The sequence below is a fragment of the Marmota flaviventris genome, chromosome 4, assembly GCF_047511675.1.
Source record: "Marmota flaviventris isolate mMarFla1 chromosome 4, mMarFla1.hap1, whole genome shotgun sequence".
NCBI lineage: Eukaryota > Metazoa > Chordata > Mammalia > Rodentia > Sciuridae > Marmota > Marmota flaviventris.
In genome coordinates, this window is record NC_092501.1 from 98,776,981 (window position 1) to 98,802,091 (window position 25,111).

Here is a 25,111-nt window from a genome sequence, read left to right on the forward strand (position 1 = left end):
GTTGACTCTCTTGCCTTGTGATCTCTCCCTTCATAAAATGTCCACTTGCTTTCTGATTTTCCACCATGCCTGGACCAGCACATGGCTTCACCAAAAGCCAAACAGATACCAGTGCTATGCACTTAGACTTCCAGAGCTGTGAGCTAAAATAAACCTCTTTCCTTTATAAATGGCCCAACCTTAGATATATTGTTGTAGCAATAGAAAATGGACTAAGGTACACACCAGCATACAGGTGGCTCCTCTGAGCTTCCTTCCTTCCCTCTTGTGACCAAGGGTAGGGGACAGGGAAACTAGAGTGATCCCTTTTCTTACCGAGTATTTCTGAAAGTGGACTGGGGGTATTAATACAGAGTTTGGTGGGGTTAAATGCATGTAAGCGGGTCAAGTGAGACCTACCAAATGTTTTACTCAGGATCTTGGTATGAAAGTCTCTTGGGATTTTCACTCAGAGCCCTGAGTTCTAGCTCCCATTTGTATTAGATCAGGGTCACCCGGGGAGACTTTAAGACATAGCAATGCCCAGGCTGGCTCTTTTTCCCCAGAAAGTCCCATTTAACTAGTCTATTGTCCCCTAAACTTCCCAGGTGATTCTTATGTGCATTCTGGGCTGAGAATCACTGCTTTGAAAGGATTTCAAGGGCTGATTCAGCCAATTCCTCCATGTTTTGAGCCCTATGTGGTGGTAACCATGAAATTAGGTCCTCTCCTCCAACTCTTTAAAAAGAATATATCTATTTATTTGAAAACCTCTATGTGATCTCCTTTTATTTATAGAAACTAATTTATAGCTCCATTTTTCTTCCCCTGGAAGGTCCTGTACTTTCTTCCTTGTGGTTGAGTTGTAACATTTGCAGCTGGTACGGCCCTGAATGCACATGGAATTATTTAGTGGTTTTTTTTTTTTCTGATTTTCTTTTCTGCTTTGGACTCAGATTTATTTGCTTGATTGTTTTCATATGGGCGATGACATCATTTGTTTTTATTTCTATTTCTGAGGGTGAAGGTATTTGCTCCTAATGCTGAGCAGATGCACATCATTAATCACTTGAAAGAGAGCCCAGCAGAAGAGAAGAGAAATGTGGGTGAGGAAAGTGCCAGGAGAGCCCATGGGACCTTCAAGATTTGGCAGACATGAACTTCAGTGAGCTCGATGCTGTCATTTTACCGGTAAGTTAGCTGAAAGCTGTGAGACCAACTGTTCATTTTAATTAATTCTCACTGATATTAAAATTGTCTTCCTCGCCAGTGCTGCCAGCTACTATTTTGATCATCTGTGCAAGGCTTTGGGTCTGTGGTTCTCAAACTTCACTGCATATGAGAACCACTTGGGAGGCTTTTAAAAACTAATGCTGGGCTTTACATCTGAATCAGTTAATTCAGACTCGCTTGGGGCAGAAACCAATGCTAGTATTTTTCGTGTGCCCCAAGTGATTCCTCAGTGCTCCAGTTAGAGTAACCGCTGCTTACTCAACTTGGCTGCATCTGATGGAGTCCAAAGCCATCAATGCCTGTGTCCCACCTCTTGCAATTGTGTTTTTGTTGGTTTGGCTGATGGCTAGAATTTTTAAGATTTGCAGATGATTCTCACATGCAGACAAATTTAGGAAGCACTCCTCTGTACCATTGCTTCTCAAGGGACACATGAGTCATAGGCAGATCTTGTTACAAGGCAGGTGGTGACAAGTGGCAGTGGCATGCAGTCTAGACTTTGAGGCCTCAAGGCTTTTTGGAAATCACAGTGGAAGGTTTGCCTATTTCTGGACCTTTTCAGTGCACTTTTAGAATAGTCACATCTTCAAATTAAAGATTGATTTATAAGTGTTTCGGATATTTCCTTGACTTTTTATTATTTAATTCTCTTCAGAAGGAATTGTATATATTTGGTTTTCTTCAAAGCAAAGTCAATTTTATTTCAAGAGTTGCTATATTTTTGAAATTTTGGGAAACAACTTGGAGGTGTCTCATGCTGATGACTGGGAACTGTTATTTAGTCCAGGAATGAGTTGCTTATTGATATTTGTATGTATCTACTGAAATAGGTTTCTAACTGCTATTTTACATACATAGTTATTATAGTTTGAATGTGACGTGACTCCCAAAGACTCATGCATTAAAGGCTTGGTCCCCAATGCATCAATTTTCAGAGATGGGCTTTTAGGAAATGATTAGATTGAGAGTTGTAGCCTCATTAGTGGATTAATCCATTTGATGGATTCATGGTTTAAATGGACTATTGAGAAGTGATGGAAACTGTGGGAGGTAGAGTGTAGTTGGAGTAAGGTAGGGTGTGTCCTGAAAGGTCCCTTGCTGCTTCCTCTCTGGCTCTCTCTGCTACCTTGCTGCCACAAGTTGAGCACTTTCTTCCACCATGCCCTGGTACCAATGATGTTCTGCCTCTCCTCAGGCCCCAATAGATCTAGTCCACCAGGTACTGAAACTATGAGCTCCAAATAAATCTTTTTTTTTTTCTATAAGTTTTTGATGGGCATTTGTCACAGCAATGAAAAACTGACAACCAATAGTATTTTAGATTCTTATGGCTGGGTAACAAACACTATCAAAACTGAGTGAGTTGGCCAGGCATGGTGGTGCATACCTGTAATCCCAGCTGCTTGGGAGGCTAAGACAGGAGGATTTCAAGCTCAAAGCCAGCCTCAGCAAAAGCGAGGCACTAAGAAACTCAGTGAGACCCTGACTCTAAATAAAATACAAAATAGGGCTGGGGATATGGCTCAGTGGTTGAGTGTTCCCGAGTTCAATTTCTGGTATCCCCCTCACCCCAAATTAACCCATAGTTAACCCATAGTTCATTTCCTTGGTTCTGTGGCTTGGCCAGCTCGGCTTAGCTGGACTTTGCATGGGCTTTGATGCAGCTGCAGTTATTGGAAGGCTTGACTAAGCTGGTTATCCACAGTGGTGTTTTCAGTTCTGTGGCTGGGCTGGCTTTCAAGTCATGCATTATTCCATGGGGCAGTCTTGGGTTTTGTATAACCAAGAGACCTGTGTGGGCTCCTTACATGAGAGCCAACATTCCCCAGAATAAGCATAAGATAAACATTGGCACATTAAAATTTTGGTGGGTTTATTTGGGCAGACATTCATATATGAATTGGGCAGTACCAGTGCACAAGCAATTCAGAACTCCCCCTCAGGGTCAAAAGAAGAAAACTTTTGTAAGGTGTTCTTGGAAGCAAGACAAATAAAATATTTGATTGGTTAAAGTGGGAAGTTCCTAGTTGGAGGTTAGTTGGTAGTCTCTGATTGGTCAAGCTTCAATTTTATTTTTGTAGGCTATTATCATCACTCTGAGCTGGTTTTCTGCTTGCTGATATAGGAGCCCAAGGTGCTGGGATGGTCTTCTAATTGAATATTTTAACACAAGAGATCCAGGCTTTCTTTCTTTCTTCTTCTTCTTCTTTGTCTTCTTCTTCCTCTACCTTTTCTCTTTCTCTTCCCCCCTCTTCTTCTTCCTCTCCTCCTCCTCCTCCTCTTCTTCTTCTTCTTTTTCTACTCCTCCTTCTACAACATTTTATTTTAAGGCTTTAGGATCAAGGGAGATAACATGAGTAAATCCACTCTTGACTTCTCCTTGTCTTCTCAAATGTTCTTTGGGACAGATTTAACATCTAATTCATTAATTAATATGATTGATGTATTCATTTTGGATTTGCCCAAGGGTCCTGATTTTATTGCTTTGGAAATTATACTTCCATAAAAGTTAAGAGTTTTATAGATTTAATGGGGAAACAGATTGGGGTTTTATTCAAGAGTAAGAAATTTGTTGGAATAAATGGATACTTAATAAATGGATAATTGATATAGGTAGACGTGTAACTATTGAACCTTAGGCCCTTGCTTTCAGTGTCAGATCATTCATATGTTCTTGTCAGCTGCCTTCATTAACCTCCACTCTCTGTCTTTGCAGGTGGTCTTGCAGTGACCCCAGGTGCCCTGGAAGGGAAGGACTGCCTTGTCAACAGTTCTGTGAAGGACCCTTCCTGCTCTGCCCTCTGCTGGAAGGCCCAGCGGCTGCTGCTGTGTTTCCCCTGGGATGACAGCCAAAGCCTTCCTGCTTGTGGATTCTAGTACATCAGGGTGACAATCCACAGGGACAAAGAGGAAGCAGAAGATGGAAAGTTCCCGGCCAGGTAAACAGGTTCTGCAGTGCTCCCTCTTTTCCTTCCTCCTGATGAGTATTAATGTGACTGCAGTTCTGATAGCTTGACAAATAATCTTTAGTTATGTGGATGCAGTATTTGGTTAATTGGCTTCAGGTTGCAGGTGGGGGTGGCAAGGACTATGGTTTAAGGTGATGAGACCAGAAGGCTTTGAATCATGTGGAAGACTTATTCTTTCAAAATACATTGATTTGCTTTGTAAGGAAAAAATTCTACATATTAGTTCTCTTTTATTATATCCTTCAGCTGTGTGGATTAAATTGCTTTGATTGTTTCCTATTGATCCTAGTAAATTTGGCCTTCATTTTTCTTACTAATTGGATATTTAAATGAATTCTCTTGGAACAGATCTCTTATGTGTCTGTGAGCTTCGGTTCTGAATATTGCAGTGTTGAGAGTCCACCAGGAACTGATGGTGTTAACCCTTTTCACAATCATGGTTTCAGGCACCTAAGAACATTTTCTCCCACTCAGTTAGGTTTTCTCATCCAATAGGTTTGCTGCTGATGACAGCGATGCTGCAGCACAGAATCCTAGACGTAACATGGATGTGAGTGAGCCCCATGGGGATGCAACCAACAGAATGCCACCAACATTTGCTTTTGTGGCATAGCCCCTTGGCTTATTTCTGCTGGGGCAGGAAAAATGATAGGGGGTTGTTTTATAGCGTATTAGAAAAGTGGTGCATCAGCTATGGTATTTAGAAGAATTTGCCCAAGTAAAAATACTATAGCTCCAACCAAATGAATTATTTTACCATTTGATTGTGGTACTTCAAATGTGATTTTTTTCCCCCTTATACAAAGGATTGAACCCAGAGGCACTAAACCACTGAGCCAGCTCCCACCTCTTTCTTTCTTTCTTTTTTTTTTTTTTGAGACAGGGTCTTGCTAAGTTGCTCAGGGTCTCACTAAGTTATTGAGGCTGGCTTTGAACTTGTGATCTTCCTGCCTCAGCCTCCCAAGTTACTGGGATTACAAGTGTGCACTATCATGCCTGGCTCAAATGTGATCTTGACTCATAAAAACCATCATTAAATTATTTAGCACAGGGACTGGGGCTGTAGCTCAGTGGCAGAGCACTTGCCTAGCACCTGTGAGGCTCCGAGTTTGATCCTCAGCAGCATCACACAAAAAGATAAATAAATGAAATAAAAGAGCAAAAAAACCTTTTTTTAAAAAAAATTATCATGTTTTCTATGTAAGCATATTTTTATTTTTATTTTCAGGATTCCCCACCCCCACCCCATGGTGTGGGGATTGATCCTTACACATGGTAGGCAAGCACTGTACCACTGAGCAACATCCCCAGCCTTTTTATTTTGTAACCGTTTTTTTATTTTATCTTGAGATCTTGCTAAGTTGCTGAGGCTAGCCTAGAACTTGTGATCATCCTGGGATTACAGGTGTGTGCCACCGCACCTGGAGATTTTCCAGTCTTTAAAGTTAGAAGCAACACTCTCATGCCATGTTTCAAACAGATGGACCTTGGGCTGTTCTAGAGTTTTTCCTGAATATTCAGGCTGGTTCCTTTCATAGGCATCAACTATAACTGTGTGGGTTGATGTGTTTTTAATAATAACCATGACAAAAAGCAGGGAGAATTTAAGTGAGATGGTGATCTTTGAATATCAATTTCTCCATTTACAACTGAACTAATTTTAGTTATTTTCTATTCATGATTTGGATAAAGCCATGTCACTTTAAAAAAGGTACTATGCATATCATACCTTTTGGATATGCTATACATCTGTAAACTGCTGGACACCCAGGTATTAGCAGGAATCAGAGTAGTTACCTGTAAAACACTCATCTGCTTTGGATATCTTTTGAATTATTGCTTTCTGTGCACTCATCCTGTGCTATTTTCTTTCCTTTTCCTTTTTATATAGGGTTGGAGAAGAGAGGATAAGTGAAGCAATTTCTGAGTGATTAAACAACAACAACAACCCCTCAAACTGCACTATTTCAGGTGAATGTCGTGGTGAGAAGGGACTGCACGCACACATACATACCTGCACGCACACATACATACCTGAACGTGACCGCAGAGCTCTGCTGGAGAGAAAAATGGTGCATCTTGTTGAGACTTTTGTCCCTCTTGGGTTCCCTCTAGCTTCACTTTGTGCAGGCAGGTCCCCCTAGCATTGACAAGGATGCTATAATAGTGCCACATGTCCTTTGTAGTCCCAGGAAGCTATTTAAATACATGAAGGGAAGGGTCACATGCTTTGGATTCTCCTGGTCCCTGAACCCAACTCAGCTTCTAGAAGCTGCCCTTCCTACCATGGCAGAGATGCAGGAATCATGGCACGGAAGACTTTCCTCTTTACTTATTGTCTGTCTATTCCACACTAGACTGTAAATTCACAGGAGCAGGAGGTTTTGCCTGTTTTGTTCATTGCTCCATCGCCCCACCAAGCACATCCCCTGGTGCATATGAAGCCCTCAGCACAATGATTTGAACTGAATGAATGCCTAGCATCCCCTGCAGTTTCTCTACACAGGCTTAAAATGGTCCCTGGGGCTTATCATAGAGCACTTATCTGACTGTGATCTCTCTCTCTCTCTCTCTCTCTCTCTTTTAGTTGCAAGTGAAGTTGCTATAAATATAATTTATAAAAATTCCTTTAAAACTCACATATTCTCATTGTAAGTGACTGAGTTAAAATCCTTGCAGCTCTTTGGTCTGTGACAGCTTTAAGTGGATTGGGCCATCAGGTCTAGCTTGCTCCCCATCAGGTGATACAACACACAGCTCAAGGAGCAGGTGCAACGGTGCAGTGGCAAGTCCCTGTGTGAAGAAGTCCAAGTTTGGGTAACATTTTTGTACCCTACAAAATCACACAAACAGGAAATGAAGTGTTTTTGGGGTGAGAAAATCTGTGCAAAATAGGTAACATGGAGGCTTGAAGCTGCTGCAGCAATAGGGCAGCTTACAAGCATCTGGGAACTAGCACTTGACCTACCCCTGACTGATAAGAGTGGCACCCTGCAAATTGATTTATACTGGACGGCTGCTTTCCTTCTTTGAGTTTAGAATTCAGATCATTGCTACGCAGAGGGCGCCTGCTTTAACCAGCCACTAGTTAAAACTTTGAGGGCTGAGTCTTTCCTATAGTAGAAACACTGCGTGCACGTGAATTTTTCATCACTGAAAAAAGGAGTACATTCAGCGTGACCCCTGCCAAGGAGAGAGTGAAGCCAGTGCATGAATTTCTCTCTCTCATTTTCTCTTGCTCTTTCTGTCGTGCATTGTTACACTGTAATAAGCCAAAGCCACAAGGACACTACATCCCGTATCCTTCCAGTGAATCACCAAAGGTGCATGTGGTCCTGGGGATCCCCCAAACACACACTGTAGCCAGCACTGGGGCTCCTGAAAGTGTGTCTGGTTTCAGGCAGTTTGACTCAGGACCCCAGATGTGTGCTGGAGATGCAGAAATGCAGGGAGGGATTCTGCAATGAACTGGAGCCTCAGGTGAGTTTCTCACTAGTGGTCTGGTTTGATCCTTGTGGAGGGGTCGCTGGCCTGCACAGAAAGTCTATGACACTAAAAGTGAGCTGAGTAGCATCCTTAGTTGCTTTCCTCAAAGAAATGGAAGGGAAAACTCTAGCATTTTCCATAATGCCTTGACTTGATATTTTTTGAGCCCACATTTCCAGCTTTCTTGGGGCAGAGGAGATCACAAGCAGGGCTTGCTCTTCAACCTCATGCAAGGAAGGGACAAAAGGGCTCAGCTTCAAACTACCATTCCAAAGTAAGGTCCACTAGCACTTTTCCTAAAAAGTATCTTACTTTTGACTCTCATAGAAGGGAACCATCTAGGAAGGAACTTGGAGAGTCAGTCTTTCTCCACTTCCTGTTTGACTCTTGTGTGGGGGTGGGATGTGAGTGAATGGCACACAGGCCTGCCAGTGAAGAGGAACCTTAACCTGTCTCCACAGACCACCCCTCCCCCATTTACTCTGCCTTCAAGTAACTCAGTTGACTCATAGGCCAATGCCAAGGTCACCCTGCTGCTCTTTTCCCACTCATTCTCAGGAGAGAATGTCTTCCCCACCATCTACTGTTGGTCTGATGCATCTGTCAGGGTTTATCTGAGGATATTATTAAATGTTGTCTCTAGAAATTTCTGAAACATACTGATAAAGGACAATAATTAAAATTTTGCCCCAAGATCACAATAGAAATGACTTTATCTATATCCCCTTTGATCGGCTGTATTCAAATTCATCAGTTATATAACATGTTCTGTGGAAGAGCACCATCCAAATGATACAAACCCAACAATGGAAATACTGCACTTTCCAAAGTACTACAATCCTTAATATATAATAATTTTGTTATTGGTTAGTTCTAAATATTTTATAATTTTCATTATAATTTCTTCTGTGATCCAAGAATTAGATTTCTTGCCAGGCATGGTGGTGCATGCCTATAATTCTAGTGGCTCTGGAGGCTGTGGCAGGCAGATTGTAAGTTCAAGGCCAGAAACTTAGTGAGGCTGTAAAGCAATCTAGTGAGAACCTGTCTCAAAATTAAAAAAAAAAAAAAAGGGCTGGGGATATGACTCTATGGTTAAGCATCTGTGGGTTCAATCCCTGGCGCGCACACACACACAACACACACACACACAAAAGAAAGAAAAAAAAAAGAAATAAAAAGTTTTCTTTACTTAAAAAACATTTTGAGCTTTCCTAATTATCTCTTTTTATGTTAATCTTTAACATAATTGCATTATAATTAGAGAATTTAATATGTATGATCCAGTTCTTTGCAAAGTTGTTGAGGCTTGCTTTATGGCAACTGTATGATACATTTTTGTACATATTCTGTGAAATTTTTAAAAGATTGCGAATTCTCGAATTTTGGGGTGCAGAATTCCTATTGTATAAATGTAAATGTATGTTGTTATATTTAGATATTACCATCTATTTTTGGTTCCTTGAAATGTCAATTACTGACAGAAATGTTAGAAATAATACAACTGTACATGTATCTACTTCTCCTTGTAGTTCAAATTATTTTAGTAATTATTTCATTTTAGAATTGTTATTAATCTAAAATAAATATTTTAAAATTATTTTATTTTGTAGGCATCCTCTTTATTCCTAGTCACACTTTTTGTTTGAATTCTATTGCATGGAATATTAACATTTATTCCAGCTTTCTTTTGTTAATATTCTATCCATATTTCTCCCATATTTCTGCTTTTAAACTTTCTGTATTAGAATATGCCTTATGATGCCACTCAAAGAAGGAATGATACATTTTTTAATGGTAAAATAGGCTTGATCAAAAAAATTTTTTAAATATTTATTCTTAAGTTTTAGGTGGACACACAATATCTTTATTTTACATTTATGTGGTGCTAAGGATAGAACCCAGTGCTTTGTGCATGCTAGGCGAGCATTCTACCACTGAGCCACAACCCCAGCCCCAGAATAAAATTTGAAATTTATCAAGGTATGCCATTAAAAAAAAGAAGGGGAAAAAAAGACAGGACACAGAGTGGGAGTAGATATTCATGAAACACATATCTTCTAAATGACTTATACCCAGGATATATAATAAACTTTTTCAACTCAACCATAAGAAAGCCAATTAAAAGAACTGGCAAAAAATAGGCAAGAAGGAGTCATAGTGAGATATCATTAGACACTGACTAGAATGGCCAAATTTAAAAAGGGTTGGTGAGAGTGAAGTGAAACCAGAATACTTATCTGTTGCTGGCATGCTGTGACCTGTGTGGTGGTTAATTCAGAAACTGGAAAAGGGGCAATGGGAGATCAGAAAAGACAGACAGACACACAGGAGAGAAAAAGCTGGGAGTAGGTGGGACATTACACCCTGATGGCTATGTAATGAACCAGAGCTAGCTCAGCATGTTTATAATATAGATTTTAATATCAAAAGGATTCTCAGTGAGAAAGTTTCTTCAAGGCACAAAGAGCCACAGTCAAAGACTAGAGTTCCCAAATTATAATTATCAGCTTGTGCTCGTAATTCTCTACCTCTGGAAGCATGTGTCTGAACTCAGGTTAAGATTGATTGCTCTATGGCAGGCACAGAACCTCCTTTTGAGCAGGCCATCACCATAGCAACTGGGCACTCTCAACTGGCTTCTTTGTACCAAGAGTTCCCATCACAAGTGTGTTCTTATCAAGGCCATAATTCAAATCACTGCTTCCAACACTGGCAAATATATAACATCATAGAGATACACTACACACTGCTCTTTATAAAATTTAACGTATATTTACCAAACGATCCAGCTTTCTACCAAGAGAAATGGAAAAATGTTCACACGAAGATCTGTATGTGAATAGTCATAGAGACACACTACTCAACAGCTGGTGGCAATCCAGCTATCAACTAGTGAATGAGTAAAGAAAATGTGGTATATGCATGAAATGGAATGCTTCCCAGAGATGAAAAGGAATAAAATACTGATACATATGTGGAATAATTTCAAAACCTTTATGCTAAGTGAAAGAAGCCAGATATCAATATCACAACAGACACTTCAGAAATACAGAGGATAATTAGAAATTATTTTGAAAACTGTACTCCAATAAAATAGAAGATATTGAAGGCATTGACAAATTTCTTAAATCATATGATTTGCCCAAATAGAATCAGGATGATATACACAATTTAAACAGACCAACATCAAGTGATGAAATAGAAGACACCACCAGAAGCCTACCAACCAAGAAAAGCCCAGGACCAGATGGATACACAGTCGAGTTCTACAAGACCTTTAAGAAGAACTAATATCAATACTCTTCAATTTATTTCAGGAAATAGAAAAAGAGGGAGCACTTCCATACTCATTCTATGAGGCCAATATTACCCTGATTCCAAAACCAGGCAAAGACACTCAAAGAAAGAAAACTTCAGACCAAAATCTCTAATGAACATAGACACAAAAATTCTCAATAAAATTTTGGCAATTGAATACAGAAACATATCAAAAAGATCATGCACCATGATCAAGTGGGATTTATCCAAGGATTCAAGGCTGGTTCAACATACAGAAATCAATAAATGTAATTTATCACATCAATATACTCAAAGATAAGAATCATATGATTGATTATCTTAATAGATGCAGAAAAGGCATTTGACAAAATACAGCATTCCTTCATGTTCAAAACACTAGAAAAATTATGGATAACAGGAACATATATCAAAGGCTATCTATGCTAAGCCCCAGGCAAAAACATCATTCTAAATGGAGAAAAATTGAAAGCATTCCCTCTAAAAACTGGAACAAGACAGGGATGCCCTCTTTCACCACTTCTATTTAATATAGTTCTTGAAACACTGGCCAGAGCAATTAGATGAAAGAAATTAAAGGGATACACATAGGAAAAGAAGAACTCAAATTGGCACTATTTGCTGAGGATATGATTATATACCTAGAAGATCTTAAAATTCTACCAGAAAACTTCTAGAACTAATAAATGAATTCAGTAGAAGGATATAAAATCAACACCCATAAATCAAAGGTATTTCTGTATATCAGTGACAAGTCCTCAGAAAGGGAAACAAGGAAAACTACCCCATTTACAATAGCCTCAAAAAAACAAAAACAAAAACAAACAAACAAACAAAAAAACCTTTGGAATCAACTTAATGAAAGAGGTGAAAGATCTATATAACGAAAATTACAGAACCCTAAAGAAAGAAGTCAAAGAAGACCTTAGAAGATGGAAAGACACACCTTGTTCTTGGATAGGCAGAATTAATATTATCAAAATGACCATACTTCCAGAAGCACTATAAAGATTTAATGCAATTCACATCAAAATTCCAATGACATTTCTCATAGAAATAGAAAAAGTAGTCATGAAATTCATCTGGGAAAATAAGAGACCCAGAATTGCTAAAGCAATCCTTAGCAGGAAGAGTGAAGCAGGTGGCATCACTATACCAGACCTTAAACTATACTACAGAGCAATAGTAACAAAAACAGCATGGTATTGGCACCAAAACAGACTGGTAGACCAATGGTACAGAATAGAGGACATAGAGACTAATCCACAAAACTACAATTATCTTTTATTAGACAAAGGGGCCAAAAACATGCATTGGAAAAAAGATAGCCTCTTCAACAAATGGTGCTGGGAAGACTGGAAATCTATATGCAACAAAATGAAATTAAACCCCTATCTCTCACCTTGCACAAAACTAAACTCAAAATGGATCAAGGACCTAGGAATTAAACCATAGACATTGAGTCTAATAGAAGAAAAAATAGGTCCTAATCTTCATCATGTTGGATTAGGCCCCAACTTCCTTAATAAGACTCCTATAGTGCAAGAATTAAGATCAGGAATTAATGGGATGGATTCAAACTAAACAGTTTGTTTTTTTTTTCTCAGCGAAAGAAACAAACTGTGAGGTGAACAGAGAGCCTACATCTTGGGAGCAAATTTTTACTCCTCACACATCAGATAGAGACTAATTTCTAGGGCATATAAAGAACTCAAAAAGTTAAACATCAAAAAAAAAAAAAAAAAAAAACAACCAAAACACAATCAATAAATTGGCCAAGGACCTCAGCAGACACTTCTCAGAAGAAGATATACAATCAATGAATAAATATATTTAAAAAATGTTCATCATCTCTAGCAATTAGAGAAATGCAAATCCAAACTACTCTAGATTTCATTTCACTCCAGTCAGAATGGCAGCTATTATGAAGACAAACAACAATAAGTGTTGGTGAGGATGTGAGGGAAAAGGTACACTCATACATTGCTTGTGGGCCTGCAAATTGATGCAGCCAATATGGAAAGCAGTATGGAGATTCCTTGGAAAACTGCGAATGGAAACACCATTTGACGCAGCTCTCTCTCTCCTCGGTCTATACCCATAGGACTTAAAAACAGCATACTATAGGGACACAGCCATATCAATGTTTATAGCAGCACAATTCACAATAGCTAAACTGTGGAACCAAACTAGATGCCCTTCAGTAGATGAATGGATTAAAAAAAGTGGCATATATGCACAATGGAATTTTACTCAGCAATAAAAGAGAATAAAATCATGGCATTTGCAAGTAAATGGATGGCGTTGGAGAAGATAATGCCAAGTGAAGTTAGCCAATCCCCAAAAACCAAATGCCAAATGTTTTCTCTGATATAAGGAGACGGATTCATAGTGTGGTAGGGACGGGGAGCATGGGAGGAATAGATGAACTCTAGATAGGGCAAAGGGGTGGAAGGGGAAGGGAGGGGGCAGGGAATTAGAAATGATGGTGGAATATGATGAACATCATTATCCAAAGTACAAGTATGAAGACACGAATTGGTGTGAATATACTTTATATACAACCAGAGATGAAAAAATGTGTTTTATATATGTAATATGCATTGTAATGCATTCCACTGTCATATATAAATAAATCAATAAAAAAAAGAAAAAAAGAAGCCAGATACCTATGACTATCTATTATGTGATTTCATTTATATGAATTGTCCAGAAAAGACAAAACTATAGCTGGATCATTGTTGTTAAGAGATGGAGACGTGAATGGGGATTGATTACAAATGGGTACAAAGGAATTTTTTGGAGTGATGAATGTATTCCAATACTGGATTATGGTGATGTTTGGATGACTCTATAAATTTACTAAAACTCCTTCAACTGTATTCTTAAAGTGGGTGAATTAATGATATGTAAATTGGACATCAATAAAGCTATTAAGGATTTAAAACTATGTTCAGATAATCTTGGTTTTATTTAACTGGAACATTTAGTCCATTTACTTATTTTGTAATTTTCAGATGTATTTGTCTACCATTTTATATGGTGCTTTCTATATGTCCTTTTAAATATTTCTTTTCCTCTCCTTTCCTTCCCTTGGATGATGATGATGATGATGATGATGATGATGATGATGATTGGATTCTACTTTTCTCCTCCTTTTAACTTGGAAGTGATATGCTCTCCTGTAGTTCTCAAATGGTTACCTGAGAAATTTCAACTTGTGGTCTGGGGCTGTGGCTCAGTGGCAGAGGACTTGCCAGCATGTGTGAGGCACTGGGTTCGATCCTTAGCACTACATACAAAAATAAATAAAATAAAGGCATGCTATCCATCTACAACTACAAAAAAAAAAATTAAAAAAAGAAATTTCAACATGCACACTTATCAACCAATAGTCAGAGTTAAGAGCTTTGCCTTTTTTTTTGTAAATAACACCAGAAATTTAGCACACGTTATGTATGATTGCTAATGTTGCATTATTTTAGTTCCATGTGACAATGAACTGTATGAAATAACAATGATTATTTCATATATAATGTATGATATATAATTTAATATATAATATATGAAATAATATTATATATATTATATCATACATTATATATTACATTATATATATTAACTGTATGAAATAACACAATTTTTATTTCATACAGTTAATATATAATTACCTGCACATCTGACTGCTCCCCTTTTTATTCTTTCTTGCTTCTCTGACTTATTCGTGACATTTTTCTCAAAAACTTTTTGTACTAAAAGGTGGTATGTATTGTAAAGTATATTGTAAAGGTTAAAACCATGATTCTCCAGACTTTTCCTGACTGCTGGAAACAGAAGCCAAGGGCTACTTGGTAACACTCTCAGAGATACATCAAGCAGAGGCAGGATCAAACCAATTGATCCCACAAAACACCCCTTATGCTGTGGAGGGACAGGCAATACCCATTGTCAGAGAAATCTGTGGTGGCACAATAGACCATAGCCCCACCCCTGTGGCGCAAACAGCATACAGGGTCATCTTTCTCTACAGCCTGAAGGTTCATTAAGTTCATAAATAATTACTCTGAAAAGATTACAAGCAAATCACAGGTAACTTAATATTCACCTTTTTTTTGGGAATGCTTATAAAATCATTTTTTCTTGAATATTTATTGTCTTAATTAAGGCAATTTGGATAGTCCTACAAAATTTATAGCACAAGACTCCTTGCAAATATACAAGGTGGACTCTTTCCACCTTGCTGCGGAGAAGTGCACCACCATGAATTCAGAAAACCGGGCGAGGGGCGATGGGGGGATTAATTCTAAAAGACAAACAGACACACATAGAGGGAAAGCTGAGATCAGGTGGGACGTTACACCCTGATGGAGATGTAGTGACACAGAGCTAGCTTGGCATGTTTATTATATAGGTTTTAATATCAAAAGGGCTTTCTCTGAGAAAGTTTCTTGAAAGCGCACAGGTCCAAGGTCAAAGTTCTGGGAAGCCAATTATTCTGATCTTTTTTGCGCTCATAATTCTCTACCCTCAGCAGCTGGGGTCCGAATTCAGGGTCAAGACTGAGTCCAGTGGTAAGCACCGAACCTCCTTTGAACAGGGCATCACCATAGCAACTGGGCCGTCTCACCTTTGCACCAAGAAATCCCAGCGGAGGCTCTCCTGAACCCGGAAAATAAGAGACCTTAATTCAAAGCACGGGCTTCTGACACTTTGCTTTGTACCTGGGCAGACTGGCCAGCAGACCCCGGTTTATAAAGCAAATCACTGACACCCCCACCCTGTGCAAAGTTATTTAGATGCTGATGAGCCTTGGGGGACATTGTGAGGCACACTGATTACATGCTGGATAATTTGGAAGCCTCTGGAGGAGAGGGTCCTTTCAGAAGTGTGGTGAGCACAGAACAGACTTCTAGGTCTTCCAGCTTTTCTACTGTCTTTATGAGACTTTCCGCTGTGTGGCAGGACAGCGTCTTGGAGGCATTGTCTCTGAACTTTTCCTGTAGGTCCTCCTGGCTCAGTGGTTTCCTCCAGTGCCCATAGAAGGTATCCGAGCGCTCGGTGAAGGTGGCTCCGCCCTGGAGGGTGACGCTCATCTCACAGTACAGTGTGTTGAAGCTTGGCAGGTTGTCCGAAGGGTGCTCCAGCTCCACTTTCCTGAGCAACTCTCTGACCTGCGGCCTATTGATCTGCTGTATTTGGAACGAAGGGACAGTAATGCCACCATCCAGCAGCATGGCACAGGCCACATACTGGAAGGAATGACGGGCTTCGTGCTCCGTGTCTGGGAAGGGCCTGTTTACGTAAGGGACGTCTGGAATCCTGAGCACAATCCTCTCGATGTGGTCAGCAGGAAGCGGGTCTCTATCCGAACGCACAAGGTGCTTTCTCACAGATGCGGCTGCATCTGCCACCCAGTGGGTAGCCAAGTGCGCAGGGAAACGCTTGAAGGCCACGTCCTGCTGGTCCAGCAGCCAAGCATGAGAATCCAGACTTGGAAGGACTTTGGGGGAATAGTTGGTATAGAAGGCGCCAAACCCTGTCTCCAAATCCAAGATCTGCTTGTTTCCTTGGAGACCCATCATTGCCAGAAAAGAAGCTTCTATTCCGTGTCTGGCAGCGTTGCCCATATGAAGGGGCTTGGTCTGAGTGGCAGCATTTGCCATAGGTGCCCCAGCATAAGAAACAGCAATAGCCAGGGCCTCTCGGCACTCTGTCAGGCTGAGCCCTAAAAACTTGGATGCAGCAGCAGCACTACCCAAAGTTCCCACCACGGAGGGGGGATGAAATCTGAAAAGCAAAACAGAATTGGAGGTTTGAAAACTTCATCCACCAGGGGGCAGTATTTCATAGTGTTCAAGAGCAATAATTGAGTCATACTGCCCCAGTTCAAATTTCTGCTCTTCCACTTAATAGCTGTGTGATCTTAGTAAAACTATTCAGTTTCTCGGAGATAAAAATAGTGTCTATGCATAAGGCTTGGGAGCTTTTAATGAATTCACATGTTTAGAACACTAACTTCCGGAAAGTTCTTTATAAATGGTACTATTACTTCCAGAAAGGCAGAAGTTGCTGATTGCTGAAATAACTTTAAGAATTGAGGGCCTTGTAGAAACTGAAAGTTCACTACCTGGTATTCCAATGTATTCCTCTCCTAGCAGGATGGAGCTCATGGCAAAATAAATGTTATTGAACTATATGATTAGCCAATATTTGGCCATTTTTGATCTATGGGGTGAACAGTGAAGGTTAGGATATTCTGAATGCTGTAATTAGTCTGAAGGATCCTTTGAATATCAGAGTAGAGTGTGCTCTGAGGATGAGATCAGGAATACTCAAAGTATCATGAATGCTACAATTAGTCACCTTGGGATGAGAGGCCCCAATTTATTTCATGGACTTGATTGTTTCATAGGCTTTTTAAATCCAAAGGAAGTTTTCACTAGCACTTCTGAAACCACACTCTTGTATATTGACATGGGGTTTGGTAAGTGACTGGAATTGCCTTATCCACCAGCATTGATGTTAACGTCTTCAGCTGAGCTAGCTTCTAAGCCAGAAAGCTCTACAGATATAACCTGGCAGGTGAAGCAGATGTGGCTGCTTGCCCATGGGGCAAATTCTCTCCATACCTCTTTGGTATGTCACTGGCTTCCTTCGAGAAATGCATTAATCGGCCTTGAACTTCAATACCAACGTTGAAAGCCAGCAGCAGGTCGAGGCCAGAAAACTTTGATCTTTGAGGCAGGGCTTCTGATAAAGCTGTGAGGACAGGAAGAACAGCCCCCGAAGGGTGGGTGGCAGGGTGCCATGTGTCATCAAAATCCATTGAGTGAATCTGCATAAATAGACAAACAAAACCCTCAAATTTTCCCTGAATTTGTCATCTTTGGGATCAGCAAAGGGTTAATTTAGCAATAACCTTGTTTGCTATAAGATTTTTTTTCAGTCTGATTCCCTGAAATTAAAACCTGAGGTTTAGCTGTGATTCTTTTTTCTTCTTCTTTTTTTTTAAATACTTATTTATTTATTTTAGTTGTAGTTGAACACAACATCTTTATTTTATTGATGTGGTACTGAGGATGGAACCCAGGGCCTCACACATTTGAGCGGTCTACTGCTGAGCCACAACACCAGCCTGTAACTCTGATTCTTAATCACATTTCTGGGCCCTGGTTCTTGTTCCTCTGCCCAGAGGAGAGCAGGACCTTGGAGAGGAGCTTGTGAGCCCCAGGATCTTGCCTCTTGCTAGAGCTACTGGAAAGATTCATATTTCCTTTAAAAACAGATCTTGTCTTTTCTGTGTCCCCCACCCTTTAAACAATTGACACTAAAAGTTTACTATCATCCATTTCATATCAGGCCACATGTTTCGGTATCTCTTTGTTGTGAAATAATTTCAAATTTTCAGAGAAGTTGTAAGAACAGCACACTCAAACCTAAGTCATTATTTTGCTGTAGGGTTTTCTTCTTCTTCACTCCACCCATTGTTTTTTTTCTCCCATATATGAAATAATAATAACCAGTAGTTGATTTTTAAATAGATTTTACATCCATTTGATGTGACTGGTGTGTTTCCTACTGTCAGTTGGGCATTTATTCCTGAACATGTCATTGGGTCTGACTGTTGTATTCTGGATTACTGTCACCATAAATCACAAATACATCTTGGAAATCCCAATATGTTCATGTCTAAATTACATCTTGTAGACTTTTCCTGACACACAGAAAATAAAAAACCACAAAAATCATGTGTCAGATGAGAAGTGCTGATTTTTTCATTCAGAAAATATAAACACCATATGAACATTTTTTCTTTCTTAATAAATACCTGTTGAATGAATGAAAATAGCATTGCTAGATGGAAACTTTTGTTCACAATGGAAATAATTGAGAAGAAAATATGTTGGGTTTTATAATTTTTTGCTATACATATCCAAGGTTTAGAGTTGGAATACCTTGAAGGTCTTTTAAAATCTAAATCCTTTCATTTTCTCTACTTCACAATTTTTTTTGAAAAGCATACATTTATTGTAAAAATGTGAAAACTGAAATAATTGCCTAGGAGAGAAAGGGCAGGCCACTTCATCTCTCTGAACTTCAATGAGCTCATATGTAAAATAAGAAAGATAATTTCTAAGATATTTTCTGGCTCTAAAATTATGATGATAGTCTAGTATTTGAAAAGACACTGTAAACATCCTTACAGCGACACTGTTAACAAAGGCAGCATATGTGGGTGGGAGCCTGAAGTCTGGCTGACCCCAAACAGTGCTGGAGATATTGGAACTGTAGATCTGGAATAGAAGAACATAGGTCAGTGACACAGATAGAGCACGACACACCAAGTCAGCATTTCAAGAGGGACTCTTTGTGGAGACATTTTGTTCATAGTCCTTAAATGAACCCAGTGATAGAAGTTTTTAGTCATTGGAATTCTCTCTACCTTGTAGAAGAATGTGGAACCTTACCCAAAGAAGGGAGAGATGGTATTGCTCAATCCAAGATTGTGATCTGGAAGTGCTTCAGGAAAGTGAGGCTAAATTTATCGTTATTTATTCTTGGGGTAAATACTGGGGATTAACCATCCATGCCAAGTGCATCCTGTGGAGAGTGGCTGCTACATCTGTACATACATGTTCACTCTGCTCAGAGTCCTTGACCAGCCTTCCCACAGACAATCTTAAAGTCTTTGCAAGAATGAATGGTCTGTGGTAGGTGCCTTTGCTTCTAGGATTTTTGGGTTAAAACGTACTTTTGGTTGTAATAATAATCTATGAGAAATTACTAGTGAATAGTTTTTCAACAGTAACATAGCAAAATATATGAATGAATTTTTAAAATCAGATAATGAAATAGAATCACAAAACAGTATAGAACAATGATATATACATTGAGCATTATCTATAAAACTAAGTATAGGGGACTGGGACTATAGCTCAGTGGTATAGTGCTTGCCTAGCATGCATGAGGTGCAGGGTTCAGTATTGGGGAGTACTGCAAAACAACAAAACAAACAACACCACCACCAACAAAAACCAAGTATAGAATAAACAGAACACATGCACACATCTCTCAGTCTATCCCAGAGCAGGCATGCACACATATTTGATTGTAGTTTAAACTTTGAGTCTCTTACTTTACTGTATTGGCTGGCTTTGTGAAACACTTCTGTGCTGGTTCCCAGGAACCCAACACCCAGAGTATCCAGAATCATCCTCTTGCTCCTCTGAATAACTCCATCAGTCAGGTGTCCCACTTTTAAGCCGTGGATCAAGGTGGCAAAGCTTTCTGTGACAGACTTCATATAGGGAAGAGGGTTAGAACAGAGCTACACTCCACTTTGTATTTGCATACTTTTTTTTCTACAAGAGACCTTAAGGGAAAGAGTTTTGCTCCACTAGAGAAAACCCAGTTGATAAAATTTAGTTCTATTTCTAAAAAAATGATGTGTACCAAGCACTTCTGCATGAGGCCCAGGGATGTGGAGATGCACAGCCAGGTTCTGTCCTAAGTGGAGATTAGTGAGCAGATGATGACAACAGAGCATGGTGGGCGATGGTGGAAGGAAGCACAGAGGGTCTGAGGGGGAGGATGGAGGGACTTCTCACCCATGAAATGAGAATGGCTGGAGGTGGACTGCATGCAGACAGCTAAGAGCTGCCATTATTAGAGGCAGGCCAGGTACCGTGCAGAGTATTTCAGACACATTATCCATTTAATACACAAAGTGTCTAGGTTGGTGCTTGACCCAGAAGTGTTCCAGAAAAGTACTGCACTTAGCAGATGAGGAGACTGAGACCTACAGAGTGGAAGTCACTATTTTTCACAGCTCCTAAATTGTGGAATCTGGATATAAACCCCTGTAGGTCTAACTCCAAAATCAGGGCATTTAGCTAGTAAGCCCACATTTCCTTAGATGTTGTTTGAGGAACATGGACATCAGGACCACCTGGGATTCCTTTTCGAAAACCAACATTTCTGGTCCCCCCAGACCACCACAGTTAGACTCTCTCCAGAACCAGATCCTTTGGAAGCCTAGCATGGGGATTCACTTTTCTGTCAGATCTCTATGTGTTTTTTTTCTTTTTTTTTGTGTGTGTGTGTGTGGAGCTGGGGATCAAATTAAGGGCCTCATGTACTGCTGAGCTACACCCCCAGCCTTCTAGAAGATTCCTAAGTGCTCTAGTGCTGTTATGTTCAAAATGGTACTATGCAATTTGGCATTTAAAATATGGCTAGTCCAAACCAGGATGTGTCATAAGAATAAAATGAACACTGGATTTTGAAGACTTAGAAGAAAAAAAAGAATATAAAGTATTTCAATAATTTAAAACCATAGATTACATGCTGAATCAATGTTTGACATTAATATCAACATTTCTATATTATGATAATATAGATGCATCAATTTCTTGTTACTTTAAAAAATATGGCTACTGGAAAAGTTGACATGATACAGTGAGCTGGAGAACCACTGTCTGCTCTTTCTTGTTGGTAGGGACTACCTGGAGGCTGCTGGAGATGTGGGTGGAGGCTAAAGGAAGGGGTAGCAGTACAGGCCAGGGCTTGGAGGGGGTGGTGGCAGCATGAATTTGATACACTTTCATTGCAGAGCTGCATGTAGAGTTGATGCAATGGGAAACCATAGTCCTTCTATAAGAAGGTGGAGATTTGATCAGCACTGTGTTTGGAAAGATCTCTTTGGTAATCATGTAGACAATGGATTGGAGTTGGCTAGACAAGAGCAGTTAAGAGGCTGCTGAAGTAGCTCACATTATGGGTGGGGGAATGACAGTGTCACTTGCCAAAAGAGAAGATATTAGAGGAGGAGCAGGCTCTCTGATGATGGGATCCTGCAAACTTGCTGACTCTGAAGTGCCTTGTGTTGATCCCAGTGGGAAGGAACATTCTGCTGCTACCCACAAACCAGACAATGAAAACTTGCAGTATAGGATGATTTGCATTTCATAAGCAGTAGTGAAGTACTTTGTAATTCCTTTAAATATCAATTTCTTCAATGCACAGATGATTCTTTTGTTGTCAACATGTCTTCACAAGACAGCATCTATTATGTATAGTTAAAAACCTCCAATCTTAGGAGGCATTTCATTATATGCCTGCTACTTAGTGCCACTTGGTGAATGATAAGTAGTTTCTCTTCCCTGTCTAAAGACTGCATTTAAAAAAAAAAGATTTAAAAAAGAAAAAGACTGCATCATTGCACAACTTCTTTTGTCTCTGAGCATCAGATACCTCATTTACCAATGTTAGTTGCAGGCTGAGGGGTTAATAGAACAGGGGTTCTTAGTGCCCTAGCACTGAACTCAATGTGAGAGATCCCCAGACACCTTAAAGCTACCATTTGTAGATGAGGTATCTGATGTAATGATGTGATCATTAGAGCAGGGATGGGAAGCCCCTTATCATTTAGCAAGTGACACTGAGTGCTAGGAACATAATGAAATGCCTTGAACCACTGAAGGTTTTTAACTGTATGTAATAAATGTTCTCTTGAAAAGACATGTAGACAACAAAAGAATCATCTATGCATTGAAAAACTTGATATGTATTCAAAAGTCAGCCCTTTAGGGTTGGATCTGAATCTGGGTTGCTTTCTGGGGACAGGTGTATGCCTGGGGAGCAAGCAGGGGTGCCAACATGGTGTCCAGGAGGTGGGTGGAACATCAACCTACAAGAGGCCCTAAGGTGGGGCCCATGGGACCCCCTGACAAGTCCTGAACACCTGTCCCTCTCACCCACAATAAGCCAAAGAACAAAGGGCCCCACTCTGGCCCTGGGGGGAGGGGAGCATGAGGGAAATTAACACACAGCTGCTCAGCTGTCTGAGTCTTGTCTAAAATGTCTTTCTGATTTGTTTGACTTTCTCATGACCTTCACATCCCTTTTTAGCAAAATACTGTGACTTATGTATAAATTAAGGCACATTATGCAGTCATTTAATAATTAAATTCTCAGATTCTTGTGAACTCAATGTACTAAACTCTCTAGAATGCCAAACCATACATGATGTTTTTTTGCTTCAAAATACATTATCAAGGGACTAATGGGCGGGGACTGTGACAGCAAGCAGATAATTAGAAATGCAACCTGGTTATGTCACAAAGTCTCATAGAACTAAGAGGTTAAAATTCAGTGAGTTTACAATGATCCATTTTCTTCCTAATATGATACATCACAATCATGTCTCTCATTTGTAAAATGCTGATGAGAGCTAACCCGTAGTTAATTAGGGAGCTCAGAGGCTATGAGGACAGTTAAAATGCCATTTTTAAAAAGCAGAGCAGGCATCTCTTAATTTGAGAAGGCAAGTGAGGAGATTGAGAAAGGAAGGAGTAAGCTAGAAAGGGGATTTAAGCAAGCCACAAAAAAATGCCACAATACCTTGAGCATCATGCTGTTCTAGAGGAAGTTTGGTGCAGAAGTAAGCTGGAGGAGTGGTTTGTTGACTCTGTGGCTGCCTTTATATCCTTCACTCCTCTCAAGCTCTTTTGCTTTGTTCTAACTCTGGAGTTTCTATTATTTCAACACCTCTCCACTAACTGTACTTTCTCTACAGTAAATTCTGGCACTCACCCGGTAGCTGAAGGATTAAATGAAATTAGGGGGCACAGTAGCCATGACTGTATGGCTACTCACAGGCCACAGAAAAGTCAATTTATGGTAAAATTAGGATTGCCTCCTGTGCCTAGATGTCATACATTAATATGAGAAAAAAAATACTTACACTTTTAACTAGGTGTTTCACTAAAAAAATATGTCCTATGGAAATAAGCACGGAAAGATGGAAAGATTGAAAGAAACACTCACATGTACTCTAAATAAAGTTGGACACTTGTTTGTGGCTCAGCTACCTCTCTTTGTGTGTTTCTGTTTTCCTAGTCCTCTGCCTGGCTTCTGGGACATCCTGGCTGCTTGCTCCCCTCCCTGCCATTGCCTGAGTCTACTTTGACACAGCTCAGCCTGGCCTCTTTGCTTATAATCACTCACTGTGGTCTGGCTTGCCTGGACCTGACAGTGCTCACCTGGGCATTTGCCACCTCCTTTGGGCTGCCTAGTCCTGGCCAATTTGTTTGTACATAGAGTAGGCACAAAAAAACAAGTTATCTAAAATCTGAGTCTGTTGTTCTAGATGGAGTGGAGGAATTTATCTTTGGGGAAGACTGTATTTCAGGTTTGGAGGAAATTTCCAAAAACTTTATGGTTTATCTCAGGCCTAGAGTAGAAGGGAGAGTTTGGGGACAAAGAGAAGCCTTCGTTTGCAGGAACACTTTGAATTTTTTAGGTTTCACTTCGTTTTCCCCTATAGGGATACATGCATTTGGAACTCTAAATCAAACACGGTTTGTGCTAGCTGCTTGAAACTACATATCTACATAAAAATACAAAAGGCTGTTTTTCTTGTGGACAGGCAGTGTTTCTGGGAGATGAGGGTAAGTAAGTAGTCTTTCTTCTCTTGGATAGAGTCTATGGAGAAAGAATGTTGGGACTCAGGATACAGGGCCAAGGGTAGGGCCAGTGGGAGCTCTCTTGGCTTGGTGGGGGTGTTACTAAGGCTATCAGCTAGGAGCTGTGGAGGGAAATGGCCAATAGGAAACTCAGTGTGAAAGGACAGGGGCAGAGAGATTTAGGGAGAAATGAGACCAAATGTGTAATTTGAAGTTTTTTTTTTTTTTCTCAACATAATTCTCTAATGTTATCTTTATTTTCTTAGGCAAGTTTTTTTTAAATTTTTATTTTTTTAATATGCCACACAAACTAGAGTTAGCCGTGTTGTGGGAGATGAAGGCAGAGGAGGCTGATTGTGCATGGAGTCAAAAGAGCTTGGAGAGAGAAGGTCAGGGTTTGAGTCACTGGGAGAAATGACCAACAGCAACCACTGCTTCAAACCCACCACGGCTTGGAGTAGGCTTCCCAAACATGGTCCAGATCAGAGAAACCCAGACAGGTTCAATATTGGCACAGGTGGTGCTTATGTGTATAGGGATTTCATCTCAATATTTATTTTATGTCAGTAGACTCCAAATCCAGCTTCCATGGAAGCGTAGATTCTTGTGTCTAAAGAACAAGATGGGTGTTTTGGAGCCATCGAGTAAGAATGCTCCATTGTTTAGCTTTTCTGTAAC

General features: G+C 39.9%; 1 protein-coding gene and 1 long non-coding RNA gene across 2 annotated transcripts; one reads left to right on the forward strand and one right to left on the reverse strand.

The window, feature by feature from the left end:
- Positions 1-1,004: 1,004 nt before the first annotated feature.
- Positions 1,005-6,992, forward strand: LOC139705376 (uncharacterized). Its single transcript, XR_011707246.1, has 3 exons — positions 1,005-1,170; positions 3,929-4,151; positions 6,073-6,992. It is a non-coding gene; the product is annotated as an uncharacterized lncRNA (long non-coding RNA).
- Positions 6,993-15,354: 8,362 nt separating this feature from the next.
- Acod1 (aconitate decarboxylase 1) lies at positions 15,355-23,475 on the reverse strand. Its single transcript, XM_027938052.2, has 5 exons — positions 23,370-23,475; positions 20,104-20,265; positions 19,172-19,261; positions 17,597-17,802; positions 15,355-16,754 (listed from the first exon to the last, which is right to left on the reverse strand). The coding sequence occupies exons 1-5, from the start codon at positions 23,379-23,381 to the stop codon at positions 15,803-15,805; spliced, it is 1,422 nt and encodes a 473-aa protein (XP_027793853.2). The 5' UTR covers positions 23,382-23,475; the 3' UTR covers positions 15,355-15,802.
- Positions 23,476-25,111: the final 1,636 nt, after the last annotated feature.